Genomic DNA, 21,338 nt, shown 5'->3' on the forward strand with positions numbered 1-21,338 from the left:
CAGCATCAGGCGAAGGTAACCTAAGATGGATTTGACTATTTTATTAGATTTTCGGGGTATATATCTCTTAAAATGTTTAGGTTCTTATGCATCCTTGGCTTCCAAGTAATCAGTTTTAAGCATTCCTGATGAAAGTAGATCCAGAAAAGCGCGTCGGACGCATCTAATTTATAACGTGTTGTTTTCATTGTTTAAAAAGGCAAACTACATGGCGAAGTTAAAGTACAATGAAGACCTAGTATTCCGAAAGGTCTTATCAAATTTATCTATGGTAATGTTCCTTAACGTGTAAACAATTTATAATTTAGACCATATCAATGATGATTCATATCAACACAGAAGTGCTGCCTTCTATGCTGGCAATATATTAAAGTAATTAATTCATTTGTTAAAAATATAATCATTGGCCACTTTTAGCCATTTGATAAGGGACTTTCCATTTTAAATTTTCATCGGAGTTCAGTATTTTGTTATTACACTTTGTACTATATTACTAGTGCTCACTTGAAAGGTCGGTTACATCATCTCGCTTATCCAAAACACTTCAATCGTAGATACGTATTTCCTTTTTCCTGTTAAGAAACGTTGTAATTGATGAAGATATACAGTAGAATGATACTCATTACAGCAACAAATACGTGGAAGACGATAGCATAATTCTTGAGTGTTGTCGATATATTATATTATATAACACATTGTTGGTTTTCCTATGGGTATTCATTGTACGTACCGTACCTACTTCGCAAAAATCTTGAAAGTAAACATTCTGCACTCCCTTTAAACGGTTTTGAATTTTTATTCTTGTTGAATTTAGCTTTTTGTTTTTGTAATTGTTGATTTTAAGAAAGGGTTGACACCTTCACTACAATGTATACTCTTGTTACAGCTTTTGATTTTACAATTTGATCATTCTAAAGGGACTTTCCGTTTTAATTTTTAACCGTGTTCAGTATTTTTGTTATTCTACTTTGTACTATATCACTAATGCTCACTTGAATGATCGGTTACATTTTCTAGTTTATCCAAAACTCTTTAATCGTAGGTACGTTTTTCCTTTTTTTTTTTTTTTTTTGTTGTTGTTAAAAAACGTTGTAATTGATGAAGATATACACTAAAACATACTCATTCCATCAACAACTACGCGGAAAAACGGTTGACAGTGTCTACTCCTGTTTCCAATTATGTTTACTCGTCAGTAATTATCCTGTAACCTAATAAAACAATGTCATCATTAAAGAAGTGTTAAATTGGTACTATATATTGCCCTGATATTTTACAACAGTTACTTAATAAATTGTCAACATATTGTAGAAAGTGGAATATTGAAGTAAACACTGACAAAATCAAAGTGATTGTATTTAGAAATGGCTGGCAGCGGGTTAAGAATAATTTTTTCTATGACACCAACGAACTCCAAATAGTTGATTCAGACGTTTACCTCGGAATATTACTGCATTCTAATGGCAAATTTCTACAAAAATAGAAACGTCTGGTTCAGTAAGGATCCAATGCCTTATCAACATTCATGAATACTCTCAAAAGCGTTTACATTTCAACTGATCAATGTTGTATTTTTTTTTTGACAGTATGGTTGGTTCCGTTCTTAATTACGCATCAGCAATACGGGGCTTTTATCGTGCACGTGATATTGAATTAATTTTTAACCGTTTTTGTAGATTTCTTGTAAAGGTTGGTAAAAATGTACCTAATATTTTTCTATGTGGTGAACTTGGGCATTTGCCTATATATGTTTCAAGGCGCATTAGAATTTTAAAATATTGGTTTCATATTTTATTGAAAAAACCAAGTGTTGTGTACGATGTTTACATGCTTCTTTATAAAGATGTTATTAATGGTAAAACAAATTGGGTTTCTTATGTACGAGATTTATTGTCTAATCTTGGCCTGAATTTTTTGTGGATTTCACAGGATGTAACTAATATAGTTTTTGATATTGTTAAAAAACGTATTACTGATCAATATTTACAAGAGTGGTCCACATCTTTATGTGATTGTGAAAACACTTTGCATGTATAGAATCAAGACAGAGTTTTGTCTTGAAAATTACTTAAATTTCTTTTGTAATGTTCGATTACTTACAAAACTACGTAGTGGGACACTCCAATTAGATATCGAAGTTGGTAGATATACCAATACTCCAAGAGAATTACGATTATGTCTTTGTTGTAATATGAACGTTGTTGAAGACGAATCTCATTTTGTTTTAGTTCCTGTATACAGACCTGTAAGGTCACATTATTTACCAAAATACTTTTGTTCTTGGCCAAATATTAGCAAAGAGAACATAAGTCAGTGGTTGTCATATAAGTAGTTGTTTGTTCGTGTACATCTTATTTGTTTTTCGTTTATTGTTTTGCCCAATAATTAAGTATTTGGTTTTATAGTTTGGGCTACTGGTCGGTGAATATTACAGAATGCTATTCAGTATAGGTTTTCTTAGTCTCCAAGGCTGTAAGGTGACAAAGGGATGCTAACATCTGTGTTATTTTGGTGCCTTGGGTAGCTGTGTCATTGTTAATCATACACCACCACCTTATTTTATAGTTAGCTTATAGTTCCATGGGGGAAAAAAAGTGTAATATATTTTGATTCAAAACAAAGAGGTATAATGCACCTTCATCGTGGAGACATTAATATGTGCCATATTATAAATAGCTTTGTATTCGACCAAACATATGAACCTGAAAACAATATTTACTGTAATTCAAAACGTTATCCTGACGTCATCATTCTTTTGTGTTTTCTGTGTCCTTTTCGTCTGTAATTTTGACATGCAAGGGTATTTTTATAGTGTCACGATACTTTTCTATTCCAAATTCGTGTATTTGGTTTTGATGTTATATTTGTTATTCTCATCTAATTTTGTCTAAATTAATGCTTAGTCCGTTTCTGTGTGTGTAACATTTTTATGTTGTGTCGTTGTTCTCCTCTTATATTGAATGCGTTTCCCTCAGTTTTAGTTTGTTACCCCGATTCTGTTTTTTTGTTCATGGATTTACGAGTTTTGAACAGCGGTATACTACTGTTGCCTTTATTCATGATGCTGGACGCTAGTCGTTTTGACTGATTTTTTTTTCATGAAAAATTTAAAGTTCGAAGTTTGTTTAGAAACATATTTTATTAAAAATAATAATTTAGTATCGCATACTTATACAAAACAAGACTGCATTCTGACATATAATATCAACACATGTAAAGTTTCACTAATAAAATGTAAACTATAAGATTGTAAAGACGATACATGAAGTTTTATCTTGAACAAATAGAAGCCTGTCTCCAAAAATGTTGTTTAAAAAAAAAGTTAAACAAATTTAACAGAATTAAAGTTGAATAACCTTTTATTATGACAGATATAGTCTTAATCTTCATACAAGTTACTTTACAATACTTAATAATAAGACATACATTTGGATATGTGTTGAATGCCTTAAACTTCATAAATAATTCTCAAAGTTCACAAACGTTTTTTTATACGTCTTTCATTTTTATTTTAAATTGCGATGCTGTTGTTCCATATATGACAATTTGGTTTTCTTACTGTCTACATTTCAGCTGCCCAAATGGACAATCTAAAATAGTCTTCTAGAATGTTTTTAATCTTGGAGGGACTAAGCATATCTCTCTAAAAGTCCTTTAGTAGATATTTTATAACTGATATTGTTTGTTTACATTACAAAATATGTAATTAAAATCTATATGTCAAGCTCTAACGTTCCTCATATCTACAAAGTTCAAAGCAACCATTGAATGTATACATTTGTGTACCACCAGTAATATACTTGGCCCAGTAAGGAGCATTTGAGACCCTACCCCCTCGATTTTGTATGTGATTTGTGTTGCTCAGTATTCTATGTTGTGTTTTGTCTTCTGAATTTGTTCATAATTCGGTTTTGCCATGGCATGGTCATGGCCATTTGCCATCGGCTTTATGAGTTTGAATATGCTTGCGGTATCTCCCGCCTTTATTGTACTATGAAGAATAAATAAAATGTTATAACACACTGATATGAACATAAATACAGCATTTGTAATAATATGCCATTCCTGAACAATCGTATAATCGAGGTATCATTACAAGTATATGAGACTTTTGGAATATTAATGAAACAAATAAATAATGGAAAGATTTTCTTTCTTGAAAATACAAAAAAACATCTGCATTGCATAGATTTGTATATTCATGCTGCCTTGAAGTATGCATAGGATTCAAAATCGACTTATACCTAATAACAAATTTTAATATTTACATCACTAAAACTATAATACAAAGTTTGACAGTAATCTGGCTGTTTTATACCTGTAGAACACTCATTTTCAAAATAAACGTATTCAAATTTTTTTAATTACAATTACAATATACATGTATCACAGAAAAAACTCTCGGTTGTATCGTCTTTGCCATTTTAACACGTACACACACTTAAAATATATATAAAATGAATCGATGTTCGCAAACTTTTAAGTAGACAAGATTTAATTTAAGCAAGCAAAATTCCATACTTTAACGTGCTTATCTCTTTGATTGTGTAATTATTATCTATGATCTTTTTCACACATACTCAAACTATGTATCAAAACATACATTGAGTTGTTAAATTTCACATTAAATCCATATAAACAGGCAAATATTATTATCATTTACTTGTGAGGAGTTAATAATAACATGGCTATTTCAAGTAACATTACCAGTCAAATTTGTTAAGAAAGTCAACAATTTGTTTATTTAAAAGTAACTATAATTTAAAACTTTACTAAATTCTGACTTAATCCTTCATAAATATTTTTTATGTTTTTCTCAACAAATTCCTGAAAATTTCCCAAAATTTTAAATTTTTAAAACTTGTTGCTTTAAAACAATGTGACTCATCAGTTGGATGTCCATATTTGATGAGTAAAAAATAAATCCACACCATACGTATCTAATTCGTGACATTTTAGATAAAACGCTACAAATAGTATCTGTTTGAGTTGACTCATTTCTCTCTAAAACTTATTTTTTTCCAAATTCGTTATGAAAAGAATACCTTCGCCGTATCCGATTTATAAACAATTAAGGAATGACTGTAATATTTTTTTCTGTCTATGAAGAAATAACATAAAAAAATTTGGTGCACACTGAATAATTTTATGTTATTTCGAATAGACTAAATTATGTTATTTCACATGACTAAATTATGTCTATGGGCTCATAACAAAATAACGTCAGCCAATCAGAAGACGCTTTACATCCAAAATTAAATTATTGGATAATATCTTTATCAATCTCCCAAGCAACTCTACATGGGAGATTGTATCTTCATTGGTATTGTGTCTTTCTAATCAATACCTGGGTCTGTGTGTGTTAATATCGCAAGCAACACATGTCAGAGACACAGCTTTGCAAAACTATATATACAGATATAGTCATATTTTGGTGGAAGACTATGTGGTTGTCTTACACTACAACATGACAATAACAAGTTTGTTGTGGCTTCCTTTATTATTTAGCACTTTCGGTTTATCGATTTTTGCGTATATCTTTGTGCCGTTCTGTAATTGTCGATATTTGATTATTTGGAAGGGAATGTTCATTATTGGAGTGTGCGTAATTGGTCTACATTCTTCAGTTATCTCTCCTTCATTTGTCTCAAACACCAGACAAACAAAACCCCGGATGTATTTTTTATTCTTATTTGCAGAAAATGTATCCGTCGTCAAAGAAACTGTTATGACGTACGTACCATCATGCGTCAGTGTTAAGTGTCCGTTATCCGATTCATGCAAAATGAATGAATTATTTATACTGCAGGATGGATTCCAGCTAATAAACGCTGCAAAAAGTAAAACTATGAATTGTTTTATTATATCAGAACTTGGTTGGTTATTCAAAAGTCTTAAGGATTGATATATTACTTATTTTCATATGAAAAGGGACAATGAAACATGTAATAAAAATAAACTTTAACTGTGAAAAAAAAATTAAAAAAAAGAAGAAATTAAATGGTTTTATATTATGTTTAATATTTCCTTGTCACTTTTTCCCAGACCTCAGACATATTTGCATCATCTTTCAAACATAGTATTTGTATACATTTTTGTTTTCATTTGAATATTTATTTTTGCTATTATGACAATGGGTGCACTGATACATAAATAAAGTTAAAAAAAAAAAAAATTGCCACCACAATTCAGCTTATACATGGCAGTGTGAAAGACTACGCTTGGAGATATATGGAAAAAGTTGAAAACATTTATCATGTCACCCTTTAGTTAAATATGTCGTTTGCAATTATTACTTCATTTTTTATTTAGAGACTTACTGTTTACTTGGTTTATCCAAGTTCTTGACTGAAAATCTGCTTCAAATTCTAAAATTCTTGAACCATTATATGACTGTTTACCTATAAAACACATTATTTATTATAAGAATATTACTAGTTTTAGAAGTATTTGCAATGAAATATCAACATTCTAATTCATTTTATCATTTTCATTGTAAACAATAAAAAAATCTCATTTCTTTGTGTAAAACAATTTAAATTTTTTGAAATTTTGAAATAAAATGGCTGTTCTACCTCAGGAATAGATTACCGTAGCTGTATTTGGCAAAACTTTTAGAAATTTAGTCCTCAATGCTCTTCAACTTCGTACTTTTTTTAGCCTTTTAATTTTTTTTTTATTCGAGCGTCACTGATGAGTCTTTTTGTAGATGAAACGCGCGTCTAGCGAAAATACAAAATTTAATCCTGGTATTTATGATGAGTTTATTTAAATGAATGGTTATTACCTATGATATCATGTTAACTTAATAGCAAAATGTTAAATAAAATAATAAATATGTATCACAAGCATTCGGCTTAGTGACAATATTAGTGTTACGAAATCTAGTCCACCGATTTGTATACTACTTCTTATGTTTGCATTTGCGTTTTTTCCCCCTTTTTATCATCTTTTTCTAGAACACTAGTGCTCCCTATTTGTCTCTTATTGTTTTGGGTTGATACATGTAACCCGAGATCACTGTCTGTACTAGTTCAAATAATGATGAAGTCTTGGTATGCTTTGTTTACCCTGACGTCTACGGACTTTTAAAAATCAAAACCAGAACAAATGTCATGATTATCTAAAATCTGCTGGTGCAAGTTGTTGTATTGTATATCTGTACACAAGTGTTCAATGTTAGTGTATGCCTGTCTTTCTCTGTACATAATTGTTTTATTGGTGTGTTAATATTCCTGCTTGTTTCTATATTTGTACCAACTGTTTCCTTTCTGTGTACTAGTATCTTGTCTTAATTCTTGTGTGCACATACTGTGGATTCATTTATTTTCGTGGATCAAGGAAAACTTACATGCCCGTGGAAATTTTTGCTCAAATCGTCATACAAGCATATGTAAAATATGTTATTCGTTGACCATTTAATTTCATGGTTCACCTGTATCTACGAAATCCACGAAATTTTGTACCAAACGAATAATTATGAATTCACAGTATATGTTTTCACTTTTAGTATAAGACATTTTTGTATATCTGTACGGGTGTCTTCACTGTGACTGATAGTCTTTCTGTGACTTCTGTATGTCTTCACTGTGACTGATAGTCTTTCTGTGACTTCTGTATATCTCCACACACGAGTGTTCACTGTTAAGGAGCAACCATATAACTTCAAGAGATTATGGTTGGGTTTTTTTTAGTCAGAATATTTGTTTTTGCCTTCAAATTGGGGAACAGAATATGTTTTTAGGAACAAACCCATACTCCTTGAAGTTAAATGGTCGTTCCCTTGGTATATGTCCTCTATTGCTTGTATGTACATTAAATTTGTCTGCTATAACTCATCGCCTATGATCGTCATGTTCGTGTACAGTGAATAGTCTTTCTTTTGATAGAAGTCATTGGCACCTTTTCGACCTGTTTTTTTTTAATGTCTGTATATGAAAAACAGTCATTCTCTTATAGAAGTTTTGCAGCAATACATATATTTAAATACTTTACCTTGTAAACCTAATCCATCCCCAACAGAGGTCTGATCCTGAAATAAATATATTGGACTGATTAAAGAATAGATTGTTAAATTTATATATTTTCAAATATTCAAAATGTATAAACAAATGGCCACAGTACACAAAACGAGTTCCAAGATGTCTACATGTTATGAAAATAACTCGAAAATAATATCACCAAAACATTAAAATGAATCCATAAACTATGCATCTGATGCGTTTTTTTGGATTTACGTTAATCCGAAACATATCATGCACATAAGGCTAGATTTTGAATTTGAAAGCCATGATGTGTGGGTATCAAAACCTAATACATTCCATTTTAAGAAAATAGTCTCGATCATGTAAAACATGACGGATAAAGATTTGAGAATGATTGATGTACAATATATTGTGTCGTCATCATCATAATTTACAACTGTTCATATCCTATATCGTAATATACTCGTAATGTAATTGATAATTGCATAATATTAGTCAGTCACAAGAGAATATATATTTTACTATCTACATGTGTTGTCTATATTAATATCAGTACACTAACATAAATTTTAATTTTGCTCTCTCTCTCTCTCTCTCTCTCTCTCTCTCTCTCTCTCTCTCTCTCTCTCTCTCTCTCTCTCTCTCTCTCTCTCTCTCTCTCTCTCTCTCTCTCTCTCTCATTAACACTCATTCCACATCTGCCAATATATACTTATTCTATACCTTATTGACATAACAAACGTTAGTGTTTTTATTATGAATGGTTATGTCAGATTAACTATCGCTATATAATTAGAATTAGTTGGCGATATATTTTCGGAGCATTGCCGTGAAAAGCAAATTCATCGTAAAAGTAATATCTTAAAACAGCATAATGTATTTCAGATTTAAACTAATCTAATATGTAAAATGACAATTATAATTTGACCGATTTAACAGCTATCACTTTACGCATAGGAAGTATTCAATATTTTTTTTTATCAAATTGACATGCACAGCCAACAAATACTTAACCACGACCCCACTGTGAGTTAAGATCTATTTTTTTTCATCTTGATTCATTCATGTAAATTATTTCATATTGAAACACATTTCGATTGTTGTATTCAACCTCATGCAAGTCCTAAGATGATCTTAAGATGCATCACCGAGAACTATTAAAAAAAGAATCAATCATATTTTTTTTCTAGAAAAATTTACACCATTTTTATCGGTGAAATAATGCTGTCATATATTGGTTTGGTTATTGCACTTTATTATCTTTGATTCATTTCACACTACTCCTTTTTGTAAACACATATTATTATAACTATATACTTTTTACTTCCTCGTCAAACAGTACCATTCCGCGTGAATAAAAGCAACATGTATACGTTTTTAAGTGATTTTAAAAGTCAGGGTCAAGTATATCTTAGGTGAAATCCAGGGGAAAATCCAGGGGAAAACCAATCGACATACGTACATTGTGGTTTAACTTAGTAACTCTCGCCGCACGCCTACACTTGAACTTTCATTTATGTTGATACATCTACATGTTTTTAAATCTATTTAAAGATGAACATAATTTAAAAAAATAACTGTACATATTTCACAAAACTCCTCGATTAGAAAAAGCATTATGTAAAAATTATTTAATGTGTGGCAATAGACCGCGATAATAGAATTCAGCAGTAGTCTGCTAAGTGGGACAATTATAAAAGCCAAACTAATTTGTGCTGAATTTTTACTGTGTCAACACTTCGGCCAATATGAGATTGTGTTTGTGTTTTAATATAACCTCATCAGTTGTGTCCAAAGACTTCGAACAAAAACTACCATGGTTGTTAATGAAGTCTAGAAATTTGTATGAGAAGTGACAATAAATAGAAATCTTATGAAGTGCATATTGATTTCGTATAAAAACTAATTTCGGTCTCACCTTGAAATTTTTTATTGGTTCTTTAATGCAGCACATATTATCCTTCTTGTATTTCTCCTTTATATTGGTTGTTGATCTGCATGAATAACAGTACAAGTATTTGTTACCTGTGTCATCATTGTCAATATTGTTCTTAACAAAGCTCCATACTCCTACTAAAAGTGCGACGGCACATGCTAATGCTAAGGCAATGTTTACATATGTCTGGGGCTTGAAACATGAACATTTAGATGCAGATTTCTTCTTAGGAAACTGTGGACCGTCAACATGGTCAAACGATACCGGTGTTACCAAACCTCTCTCATTTTGGTATTTCATATTTTCTGTACATGGTTCGTCTTTTGGAGGCATATAAATGACCAAGTTTCCATTAACTTTTAACTCTCTTGTTTTATTCAACTCGTTGTCCTTTTCATTTTCTTTTAACTCTGTTGAATTTCGACATTGTTTCGGTGATGTTGCCTTTAGGAAAGGTTCGTGTTCTTCGTCTGGATGAATCGCTCGAACTCTGCTCTCTTGACGAATAAAAATTATTTCATGTTTAGAATCATTGCAATTAGGGATGCTGGCATTAGACGTCATTTTAAAAAACAATATTTGTCCTTATAATAGAAACTAATACTTGTCACGTCTGTTTATAAATAATGCAACCCAGTGTTGAAGACGTTGCTTTTATCGATGTAAAATGTGTGGTTATACGGACGTATTTGGAAAAGGGAAATACCTAATATATTTCCGTAGTGTATTGCTTGCACTTGACCTGAGATTGAGAAAGTTAATCAAAACCACACGAATAATTGCCAAGTAGGTCAGACTAAATGAAGGATTGTCATATATTTGTACATTTTGATAAATTAAAAGTATAGATAGATATATATTTATGTTATATGGCCAAGGAGTGGACGACATCTGTTAACTTTGTGACACCACAACTCAACCGCACGAATAATAGTATCAATACCTTTGCACCACTATAGTTTACAAAATACCTAGTTCCATTTGAGCAAAGGTCAAAAATCCGATTGCGCCAATTTTTATATTCCATTTCAATAAAACACACCATAGAGTAATGACATTAAATGACTCAAATTCATATTTTGCATGAAGCGCTGATGCTCCTTTTAAAGTTTATAAAAATTAAAATAAAGTATATCAAGATAAAAATTTCATTCAAGTACTCTATATTCTACTAAGTGGACCATTAGCAAATTATTAGATAAAACGATTAATTTTGAATATTGTTATAATGTATGAGTTTTCCTCTTAAAAAATGTATCTAGTTTAATTTAAACATATGTATCTGCATAAACACAAATTATAATAGATTCAAGTCAAACAGACTTATGGAGACCTCGCCATTTAATAATTTAATAATTTAGTTGGTTGCTGCTCACAAGGAAGCTATTAAACCAAGAGTTCCAAATGGTGAAGTTGAAATCATCCCTTCGTAAATTTTACGGACGCCATCACGAGTTGGTTGACCGTTATGGAATAACCGTTTCACAAATGATATCGAATATGTTCCTTACGTCGTAACTACAATCCCCTTCCCTTTCGTGAATGTGAACTACCGAATTATACTATTTACCGGATTTGTTATCACATAAGCAACACGACGGGTGCCACATGTGGAGCAGGATCTGCTTACCCTTCCGGAGCACCTGAGATCGGCCCTAGTTTTTTGGTGGGGTTCGTGTTGTTTATTATTTAGTTTTCTATGTTGTGTCGTGTGTGCTGTTGTTTGTTTGTCTTTTTCATTTTTAGCCATGGCGTTGTCAGTTTGTTTAAAATTTATAAGTTTGACTGTCCCTTTGGTATCTTTCGTCCCTCTTTTAATATACTTAGCACTATAATATATATGATCATGCTTACATTACAGTCGTACAACATTTGTATAACAGCACAGATCATTTAAAAGGCACAAAAGAAGAAGGAACGGTTAAAAAACACTGAACTTAATATTGTCCAAGACATGCAGAGGACCAAATTCCATATGTCCCGACACAAATCTAATTCTTCAGTGTTATTTTTATCTGAACATAATCGTTATTTTTAAATAGTATGTCAATACAACGAAATTGCAAAACCAAAACACAATTTGGAATGCATCAATCAGCGTACATATAGAGATAACAATTATTTCATGTTTAAACCATTGCAAGTAGGCATGCTGGCATACACGGTTGTATTGTTAAAAGGATGTGTATAAAAAATCAAAAAGATGGACTTGATTCTCTCATCTGTCTTAATTATTCGTGATTATGCAAAATAAAAGAGATGTTTTGTGCAAGAAAACATTATATTAAAAACAGTTTTAGGCTAATGGTTGGAAACAAACACATAGTTATCAAAAGTATCAGGATTATAATTTAGTACGCCACATGCGCGTTTCGTCTCATCAGACTCATCAGTGACGCTATTATAAAAATATTTATAAAGCCAAACAAGTACAATGTTGAAGAGTATTGAGGATCCAAATTAAAAAAAAGTTGTGCCAAATACGGTTAAGGTAATCTATGCCTGGGATCAGAAAATCCTTAGTTTTTCGAAAAATTCAAAGTTTTGTAAACAGCAAATTTATAAAAATGACCACTGTTCACTAAAAATACACGGTGTTCTTAAAGTATAGATTTTAGACACTGACGTGTGTATTATCTTAAGTACGTGTTTTATTGTTCTTGGATTTGTCTTTGTAAACTATTACTTTTACTGTTTGTTTTATTTTTGTTCTATTCATTTGACGTGTTTCGATACTTATACATCCTTTCATTGTTTTATTGTACTATAATAATTTTTAGTATTATCGCCTTCCGTTTGTGCGTTTGTGCTTTGTCTTTATGCCTTTTTGTTTTTCTTTGTTGACATATTGGTTTGTTTTTATAGTGATTAAGATTATAACACACGGTTGACTGGTGTACCCCTATTTTGACATTTTTACATTTTTTGTGCACACTACGTTGTAAATATAATGGAATGTTATGCGACTGTCAAACAAGTAAGGGGTTTAGCGAACTATATAACCAGGTTTAATCCACCATTTTTTGCATACGAATATAGCTGTATCAAGTTAGGAATTTGACAGTTGTTATCCATTCGTTTGGTGTGTTTTAGCTTTTGGTTTTATCATTTGATTAGGAATTTACCGTTTTGAATTTTCCTCGGAGTTCGGTATTTTTATTATTATACATTTTGATGACCTTTAAGGTGGTACCTAACACTACAGGGAGATAACTTTGTAAAATCAGCTTAACGTTTTAATTACGTTGCCTTGTGAAGGCAATATAAAGCTTCACAATGATCAAAACTAGTGTTTGTCAATTTGCTATATAACCAGTGTAATTTTTTCTGATAAAATGGTTGGTTCAAATTTTTTGAAATTTTTATATTTTTGTCAAAGGGTCAAAGTAAATATTTTGTCAAAATTTTATGAAAATTAAACGAGCCAAATTAATTTTAGTTCAGGTGTTAGGTACCACCTTAAGGAACATAAATACAAGATTTCTCAAAGATGCCAGGCTAATAATGCTGTACGCAATACTATTGTGAGTTTCGTCTACATGTCTCTCGGTCATAAAACTTTACTCAGTACTCGGAGTACAAAATTTGTGCTCGAAACACCAAATCCAGGATTTTGATTGGTTAATTTCTGAGTCAGAGTACAAAAATCGTGCTCGAAATTTTTATGACCACAAGGCCAGAACTCTTTATAGTGAAGCCCGAATAGGAACAAGTAAGAACTTGAGGAGCATTGAGGACCATAGATTCCAAATGTTTTTGCATAATACAGCTAAATTATGTAATATATTTCTGAGGTAGAAAATACTCAGTATTGCAAACAATTTAAAGTTTTGAATTCAGTTAAAATAAAACATCAAAAAACCAATGATATTTCACGGCAACCCAGAAATTCACATGCTTTTTTTCCATTGATAGACTTTACAAACTACCATTTATTATATATGTAAAACTTGAATATGCATACTAATTCTTATATACACGATAACCACATGAATAGAAAAAAATAACTTACCATGAGAGGGAGCATTCACACTACAAATATTCAAATCCTTCACCCATATAACATCAAATACCTTCTAAAGTCTATTCATAATTCTTTCAAAACAAAACATGATGCCTTTGTAATCATTTTCTTAACTGAGATAGTGTTATACATTGTTAAGCATTACCTTTACAATCTAAAGATTGCCATTAAATGGAACCTGGTTTGAGGTAACCGCAAAATGTTGATATCAACGGATACTCAAAATTTGGTGATGACTAAGTCAATGAATCACGTTATTTTAAATTTCGAAAAAGAAATCTTTTAATTTGTCTTTTCAAATTAACCACAAATTAGCTGTTTTAAATACGAGGCTTTTAATTCTTATTTTGTTATTATGCTGTCTGAAATCATCATAAGGAGTCAGATTGACTGAATAAAAACACACATAAAGGACACATTCACAGACGCAACAATTGTTTTGCTGGGTTTTTTTTGGGTTTTTTTTTTTTTTTTTTTTAATAAAATACTATTAATATGTGACAGTGTATAATGTGTTATTCACATAACTTTGGAATTATTTGATGGTGTCTGTGTATGGTTCAACTAAGTCCCTCTCCATCTGATATTCATGCAATCAAAACTGTTTCCACATATTTTTGTGACGTGACGTAGTATCATTTTGTCGGTTTAGAATATTGAAATTTTATAGATGACGGCAGATATAATTCCACGCTTGATGATCAAACACCCCTGAACGCCTTTTGTTTACCTCTAGATTTATATTTCATCAGTTGTCATACCTTTTGAAATTGAGTTTAAAATTACAGTTAACAAATGGAAAACAACTGTCATATTTCTGACTTAGTACAGGCATTTCCTCATGTACAAAATGGTGGACCAAACCAGGTTTTATAGCTAGCTAAACCTCCCACCTGAATCAAATACTAGTACGCATGGAATTTCAATATATTGACAACAATGTGTGAGCAAAACAAAGCGACAAAATAGGTAAAAACGGCAACATTTTGGATACAGCAGTCAACATTGTAATATAATCTTAATCCTTATAAAAACAACAAAGAAACACAATGTGGCATATAAACATAAGCACATAAACAAAACAAAAGAATAAATCAGTTGATAAAACCTATATTTTTTTTCCTTAACAATATCAATTTACGTCTAGACAGTACCGTTATTCGAAGGGTATTAAGTATTTCTATGGACACCAGTTTTGCTCCTTTAACAGCAGACTTGTTCCTGTATTTTTATAAATCCCTGCTTTTGACCAAACTTAATATACATTCTTCTAAATTACACTTAGAGTATAAATCTTAGATCGGCAACGTATCATGTGTGGTAAAAGAGAAAAATTTTCATATACACTGTATTCTATATTGTATCAGCTTAGTAAAAGGGGTATCTACCACTCTAAATGGTTGTTAGAAATTAAAAATACTTTATATGAATGTGGATTTAATTTGATGTGGGATAATCAAATAATTGCTAAATCTGATAATATTAGTAAGAATGTCAAGAAATGTTTAAGTAATAAATTTATGTTGAACTGGAGTAATAATGTTATGAATTCTGCAAAATGTCTTAATTACAGAATATACAAGTCTGATTTTTGTTTTGAGAAATATTTAACTGTGTTACCATCTGATCTAAGAATGTATTTATGTAAATTCCGTTGCCTTAGTAATAAATTGCCCATTGAAACGGGGAGATTTTTTAATATTGATAGATCTGAAAGACATTGTAATCTTTGTAATGCTAATGAACTTGGTGATGAGTTCCATTACTTATTCAAATGTACCTTTTTCAACAATGTTAGAGCTAAATTTTTACCTTTAGATATATGTAAAAACCCAAATGTTTTAAAATTTAAAGAATTGATGAATACATCAGATTTATTCACACTTACTGGAATAGCAAAATTTTGTAAAAGTGTTATTAAAACCTTTTAATACATGTGCTTAATCATGTTACTATATTTTGTACTTCCTGTCAAATATCTGTATTAATTATATATACTATTATTGCACCTTTGTTAACCATGTTTTAATGTAAATATGTAAATATGTTCATACTTTTATAGTTTGTTAAAAAATGTTGTACTAACATACCCCATGTGGGGGCTTTAGTGAAATAAAATGTCTTATGTCTTATGTCTTATGTCTTATGGTACATTGTGTCTTTGTGTTAGTTTTTTGTGCTTCGTGTCAATCTAATAAATAGTGATATTTTCAACTGATTTTTCATAGTTTATTCATCTGTTGTGCTTTTAAACCATTGCCATGTTAATGGGTATGTTTGAGCGCTCAGGAACATGTTTAACTTCGAATTCGTGCCATTTAAGTATGTGACTTTTCTTGCACGGTGTCTGTTCATGATATATTTTCTTTTGATTGATCTGATTGATCTGTATAAATATAAAAGCTGACTATACAGTTTGTGTTTTGCTAGTTGTTGAGGGCCATAAAGAGACCTGTGATTGCTTACATCCGCTTCCTGTGGATTTAGTTGTGTGGTTGTCATTTTGGCAATCAAATCATAAATCAATATTTCATATTAAACCACAATATGTTTGACCTTGTCCACAGTCCAGGGCCTGTCACTGGTCGATGTCTGTGATTGATTTTTTTTCCATTTATGATTTATCAAAACATTAGGTCTTTGATTTTTTTGTTTGAAATAATTCTCATTTGTCATTTCGGGGATCTCTATACGTGACTATAGGGTGTGGATATTGCCCTTTGTAAACGTCGTTCGATTCCCTATACATGCTTACATCGATATATTTCGGTGAAAAGTTGTCTTAATGGTGGTCATACTAAATATTTTTTTTTTTTATTTACAGTAGATATGGTATCCAGTATTTCTGATTCTATTTGCTAGATGGGATCAACATTGTAACCACATACTTAAAAATAGTCAACAACCTCCGAGGACTCATTGACATAATACATGTACTTATAGTTCTACATCCGTCTCTTAATATAATTTCATTTCTGTATTGTCATCATAAGTAATAGGTTAAGATATTGCGTAAGTAATGGAAAATTGTGGATTAGACATTTTGGAAAACCTTGATCTTTTCATGAAATGACTTAAATTTATATTGTTTTCATTTAAATATATATTTGGAATTTTGAGTCCTAGAGGCTTTTCAACTTTGTACTTGGTTGGCATTATAACTATTTTGATCTGAGCGTCACTGATGGGTCTTATTTACACGAAACGCGCATCTGGCGTATTAAATTATAATCCTGGTACCTTTGATAACTGGTTAAACTGTGTTTTTTTTCTATATTTGAATTTAGATTTTCGGTATAATTTCTTTTTACTCCTTCTAAGATTTTGTTGAAAATGTATCGCTTGTATGATTGTTTTCTTCCAGTACTTGAATAAACGATCAAACACGTGAACACTGTGTTGGCATAATATGCAAATCAGCACATTGCTCCAAATTAAAAGAAACAAAAGATAAGTTAATGTCACCAAACTTGTGTTTAACAGTTCTCTACATTACCAATCAATAAAACTTACTCGATTTCATAAATATATTCTGTGGAGAGGGGGGTCAAAGAACCTCCATCTTAGAATAAATGACAATTTATTCGATTCTTTGTTAGATTTATAAGAATCCCCTTTTCAAAGAATGATCAAAACTTCACCTGCGTATGGGGAATGCCTCTCTTAACGATATCTTCTAGTCTCGATACTCAGAGGACGAAGGTAGATTCAAGAAGGGGTAGTATTAACCTTTTAATTCCAAATAGTTCATATATATGAAAATAAACTAAGAAGATGTGGTATAATTGCAAATGGGACAACAGAGACCCAATGGCATAGTATGTAATAGCTATAGGTCACGATAGATGACCAATAAGAGGAAAATATATAGTCGAACAAATAAAAAATAGAAAATTGTGGGATGTTAAAATATAAAGAATAAAATATATATAGGCAAAAAACAAGGAATACAGAATAGAGACCCATTTACATAATATCTATAAAAAGATTAAATTAGTATTTATCAAACGAAACAAGATCCATATAAGGCTTTTAATCACTTTTGGCACAATTTCAAAATATTAGATAATATTGCACATAATCTGCTGGGCCCATGATGACTGAAGACAAGTCAGAATAGAGAAAGTATTTCTCATAAAAATTTGCAATCTGATTAAAATATTGATGTCTGATTTCGTTATAGTCATATGTTGTATAACGAAATCAGAGATCAATATTTTAATTAGATTGAAAGATTTGAAACCCAAAGCCATAATATTAACCAGAATCTGAGGGACTATGGGTAATCTAATTGTTCGTACACCAATATAAAAAAAAAATACACCAATCACAACGAATTGGTGTACGATTCTGTACAAATTGCCAAGAATGTATTACATTCTGAAACGGCGAATTACGCCAGCAGTCTATTGTAAATCAACAGATTATTATAATTTATATTTTATCACAAATATTACATGATATTTGCAAGGAAACATTTTTTTGTTTGTTATGGTAATAATATATAAACTGATTAACTGACTCATTGTTGTTGCTTAAGTCCAGTGGCGAATATTAGGTCAAATAAGACACCATACCAAGCAAGTTCAATAGAGGTACTAGAAGAGTGATCTTTATTTATGGTACCTGCATCATGATACATCAATGTAACTTGCAATATCATACTAGTTTGGACATCCGAATTATTTTTTAAAAGTAAAATAAAAGAATTCGGTTACATTTTTGAACTCGGTCAACTTTATAAATTTCTAGGTTGCCAAGGACATAGTGATGATAGGAACAACGCAGTACGGATAGTAAAATTGTATCGTATCAAATGATTCACACGTAAAATCCCAAGTTATAAATGTATCTTTACTTATATCAATGTCATATAGTTTATGTTAAATGTAGTTTAACACTATATATAGTAAGCCTATAAAGTGTATACGTAAAACTGGTATACCGGGCAGTTTGTGTTATATTACATTACATAAGATAACACGCAATCGTTATGCTTGATTGATTGAATAATGGATGCTTATGTTCAGTGGCAAATATGTCCTGCATATTTAAGCAAAAGAAGGAAAAGAAGAAAAAAGAATAATCAAAACAATATGTATATGGTCTTTAAGGTAGATCGATCGAGATGGGGAGATAAGGTGTGCTTTTTGAAAAAGAGAGTGACTTTGATAGTCAGAGATGTTGCGTTGCAACAGTCTACCTAGGAGTTGTTCTAAAGGGTTTTTTTTCCCATTTCGATTGGACTTGGCTGCGTATCCATACCTCTCCGCATCGCTAATAAAACACCCATGTTCACTTTAAAGAGGTTTACAGACGGGTGGGAGGCGTCCAGTGGGTCCATATTTCTATACACGAGTCAACCCTTTGAATATCTAAGGTGATTCATTTAAAACGTTTGTTCATCCCTTTGTATTGCAATTACTCCACAATTTTTGGTCCAATAACACATTAACAAATTTATTTTATGGTACCCAAAAATCTATGATCTTATACTATTTTTATATACATTTTTGCAATTTCTCCGCATTTTTTTATGTCTTCTTCTTATTATATTTTTTGTCAAATAACACGTTTAAAAAACAATTTAAGTTCCGAATCGGTCTCAAAAGATATTAATCTCAATTGTTTTTGTTTTTTTCTCAGTACAAATTTTACACAGTGATGATATTTTGGTCCAATAATGTAAACAAATTCATTTTCTGGTCCAGAAGAATATAAATGTGATATATCTAGTTGTGGTTAAAATCAAGGACAAAGTACAAAAACGTGTAAATGTAATACTGAATGATCTTGATAACAATCTGTCAACAAAACAGTGAATCATCTACAAACCGGAAGTAATTTCCGTTATCTTTTGTGAACAGTTCCTACCCCTGGGGTTACAATGTATGTGTTTTCGATTAATATATGACAAGGTGTTTCCCCATTAACCTAATAGGCGTAATACAACAAAAGGACTTAACAGTGATACAAACTGGACTACTTCCAATTGGTATCTCTATTTATGTTAAGTCCTTTTTCGGTAATTATTTTCATTCAAATTTCTAAGCGGAAATATTTCAACGAGTATCCTAAGTTAATAATAATGATTTCCTTACATTATTGTTTATACAAAAGAATCTGTCTAGAACTTTTACACAATGAAAAGTTGTGACTAACTTAAGTATAACAATGCTGGGACTGGATAGAAGCATTAGTTTCGTATGAATCATGCGTTGTTTGACTTAATAAATTACCCAGAACACTTAGCTGCAGTCAGTACAGGGAAAGTACCGCAAATTTAAAGAAAAAATATCGTGCTTCCACTGAAGAACAATATACAAATATATCTTGATCAGAATCCAAATATACTACTTTAGAAAAAGTAATAAGATACCAATTATTAAAATGGGCGATAAAAGAAATCTGGACCGCAGTTACAAGATCATGAGAAAAACATCCGTTTACAAAATTACAATGTATAAAGGAATTGTATAAAAAAAAAAGAACAAGCGCACAAACCTTACTTTTTTAAGTAAGAAAATTCCAAGGTACTAGAAAAGAAATCTGGACCGCAACAAGATCATGAGAAAGTTATTAGTCTACAAAAACAACAACGTAAAAATGGAAATATATATATAGAACTAGCACAGAAACCCTACTATTTAACTACATTATAACCTTAAAAGTCAAAAGATTATACAAGGGACGATAAAAGGAATCTGGACTGCAACATAATCATAAGAAAAACATAAGTCTGAAAAAAAACCGACTATCTAAAATTGCTATTTCCAGAGAGCTACAGCAGTTACTTCTAACTTTATAGAAAAAAGTAGTAATAAGATTCCAAGTGACGATAAAAGAAATCTGGACAGCAACATGACCGTGAGAAAAAACCCAAGTCTACAAAATCAACAATCCAAAAGAAAAATTCCAAAATACTACAGACTGAGCAATACGAAGCCAATTTGGGATGAACTTAAAATGATCCGGAAGTAAGAAGATCCTGTCCTACTAGAGGTATCCGTCGATTACCTCATTACAAATGATTAAAAAATACGGCAAAGAAGGTTGCCGTAACGATAACTTATCTATATCCGTGGTCATCTTTCCCACAGGTATATTGTAACGAGTCCCTCAAGCTCTCATTGTTTCCATAAAACTTATGAGGAGACGACTTAAACTTACCAAGACTAAAATCCACGGTTTAGAAACTTCCTTCATTGGTAAAACTCTCAATCAAATCTCACGTTGCTGTACTTATTATACTTTTTTCGTTCATTGTTCGTACAAAAATCAGACCGTTAGTTTTCTCATTCTGAGATATGTTTTACAGTTGTTATTTCAGGACCTTTTTATATATTTTACTATACGGTATGGTTTTTTCTCATTGTTGAAAGTCGTACTGTGA

The 21,338-nt window shown here is 31.1% G+C and overlaps 1 protein-coding gene and 1 long non-coding RNA gene across 2 annotated transcripts in view; both read right to left on the bottom strand.

Moving 5' to 3' along the window:
* The window catches only part of LOC139516643 (uncharacterized), a 681,292-nt gene that overhangs the window by 414,160 nt on the left and 245,794 nt on the right, over window positions 1–21,338 (bottom strand). The gene's annotated exons all lie outside the window — the stretch shown is intronic.
* LOC139516627 (uncharacterized) lies at window positions 3,121–10,768 on the bottom strand. Its single transcript, XM_071306829.1, has 4 exons — window positions 9,904–10,768; window positions 7,996–8,032; window positions 6,321–6,401; window positions 3,121–5,831 (listed from the first exon to the last, which is right to left on the bottom strand). Exons 1-4 carry the CDS (start codon window positions 10,483–10,485, stop codon window positions 5,461–5,463), a joined length of 1,071 nt encoding a protein of 356 aa, XP_071162930.1. The 5' UTR covers window positions 10,486–10,768; the 3' UTR covers window positions 3,121–5,460.

Source organism: Mytilus edulis, chromosome 3 (genome assembly GCF_963676685.1).
Source record: "Mytilus edulis chromosome 3, xbMytEdul2.2, whole genome shotgun sequence".
NCBI lineage: Eukaryota > Metazoa > Mollusca > Bivalvia > Mytilida > Mytilidae > Mytilus > Mytilus edulis.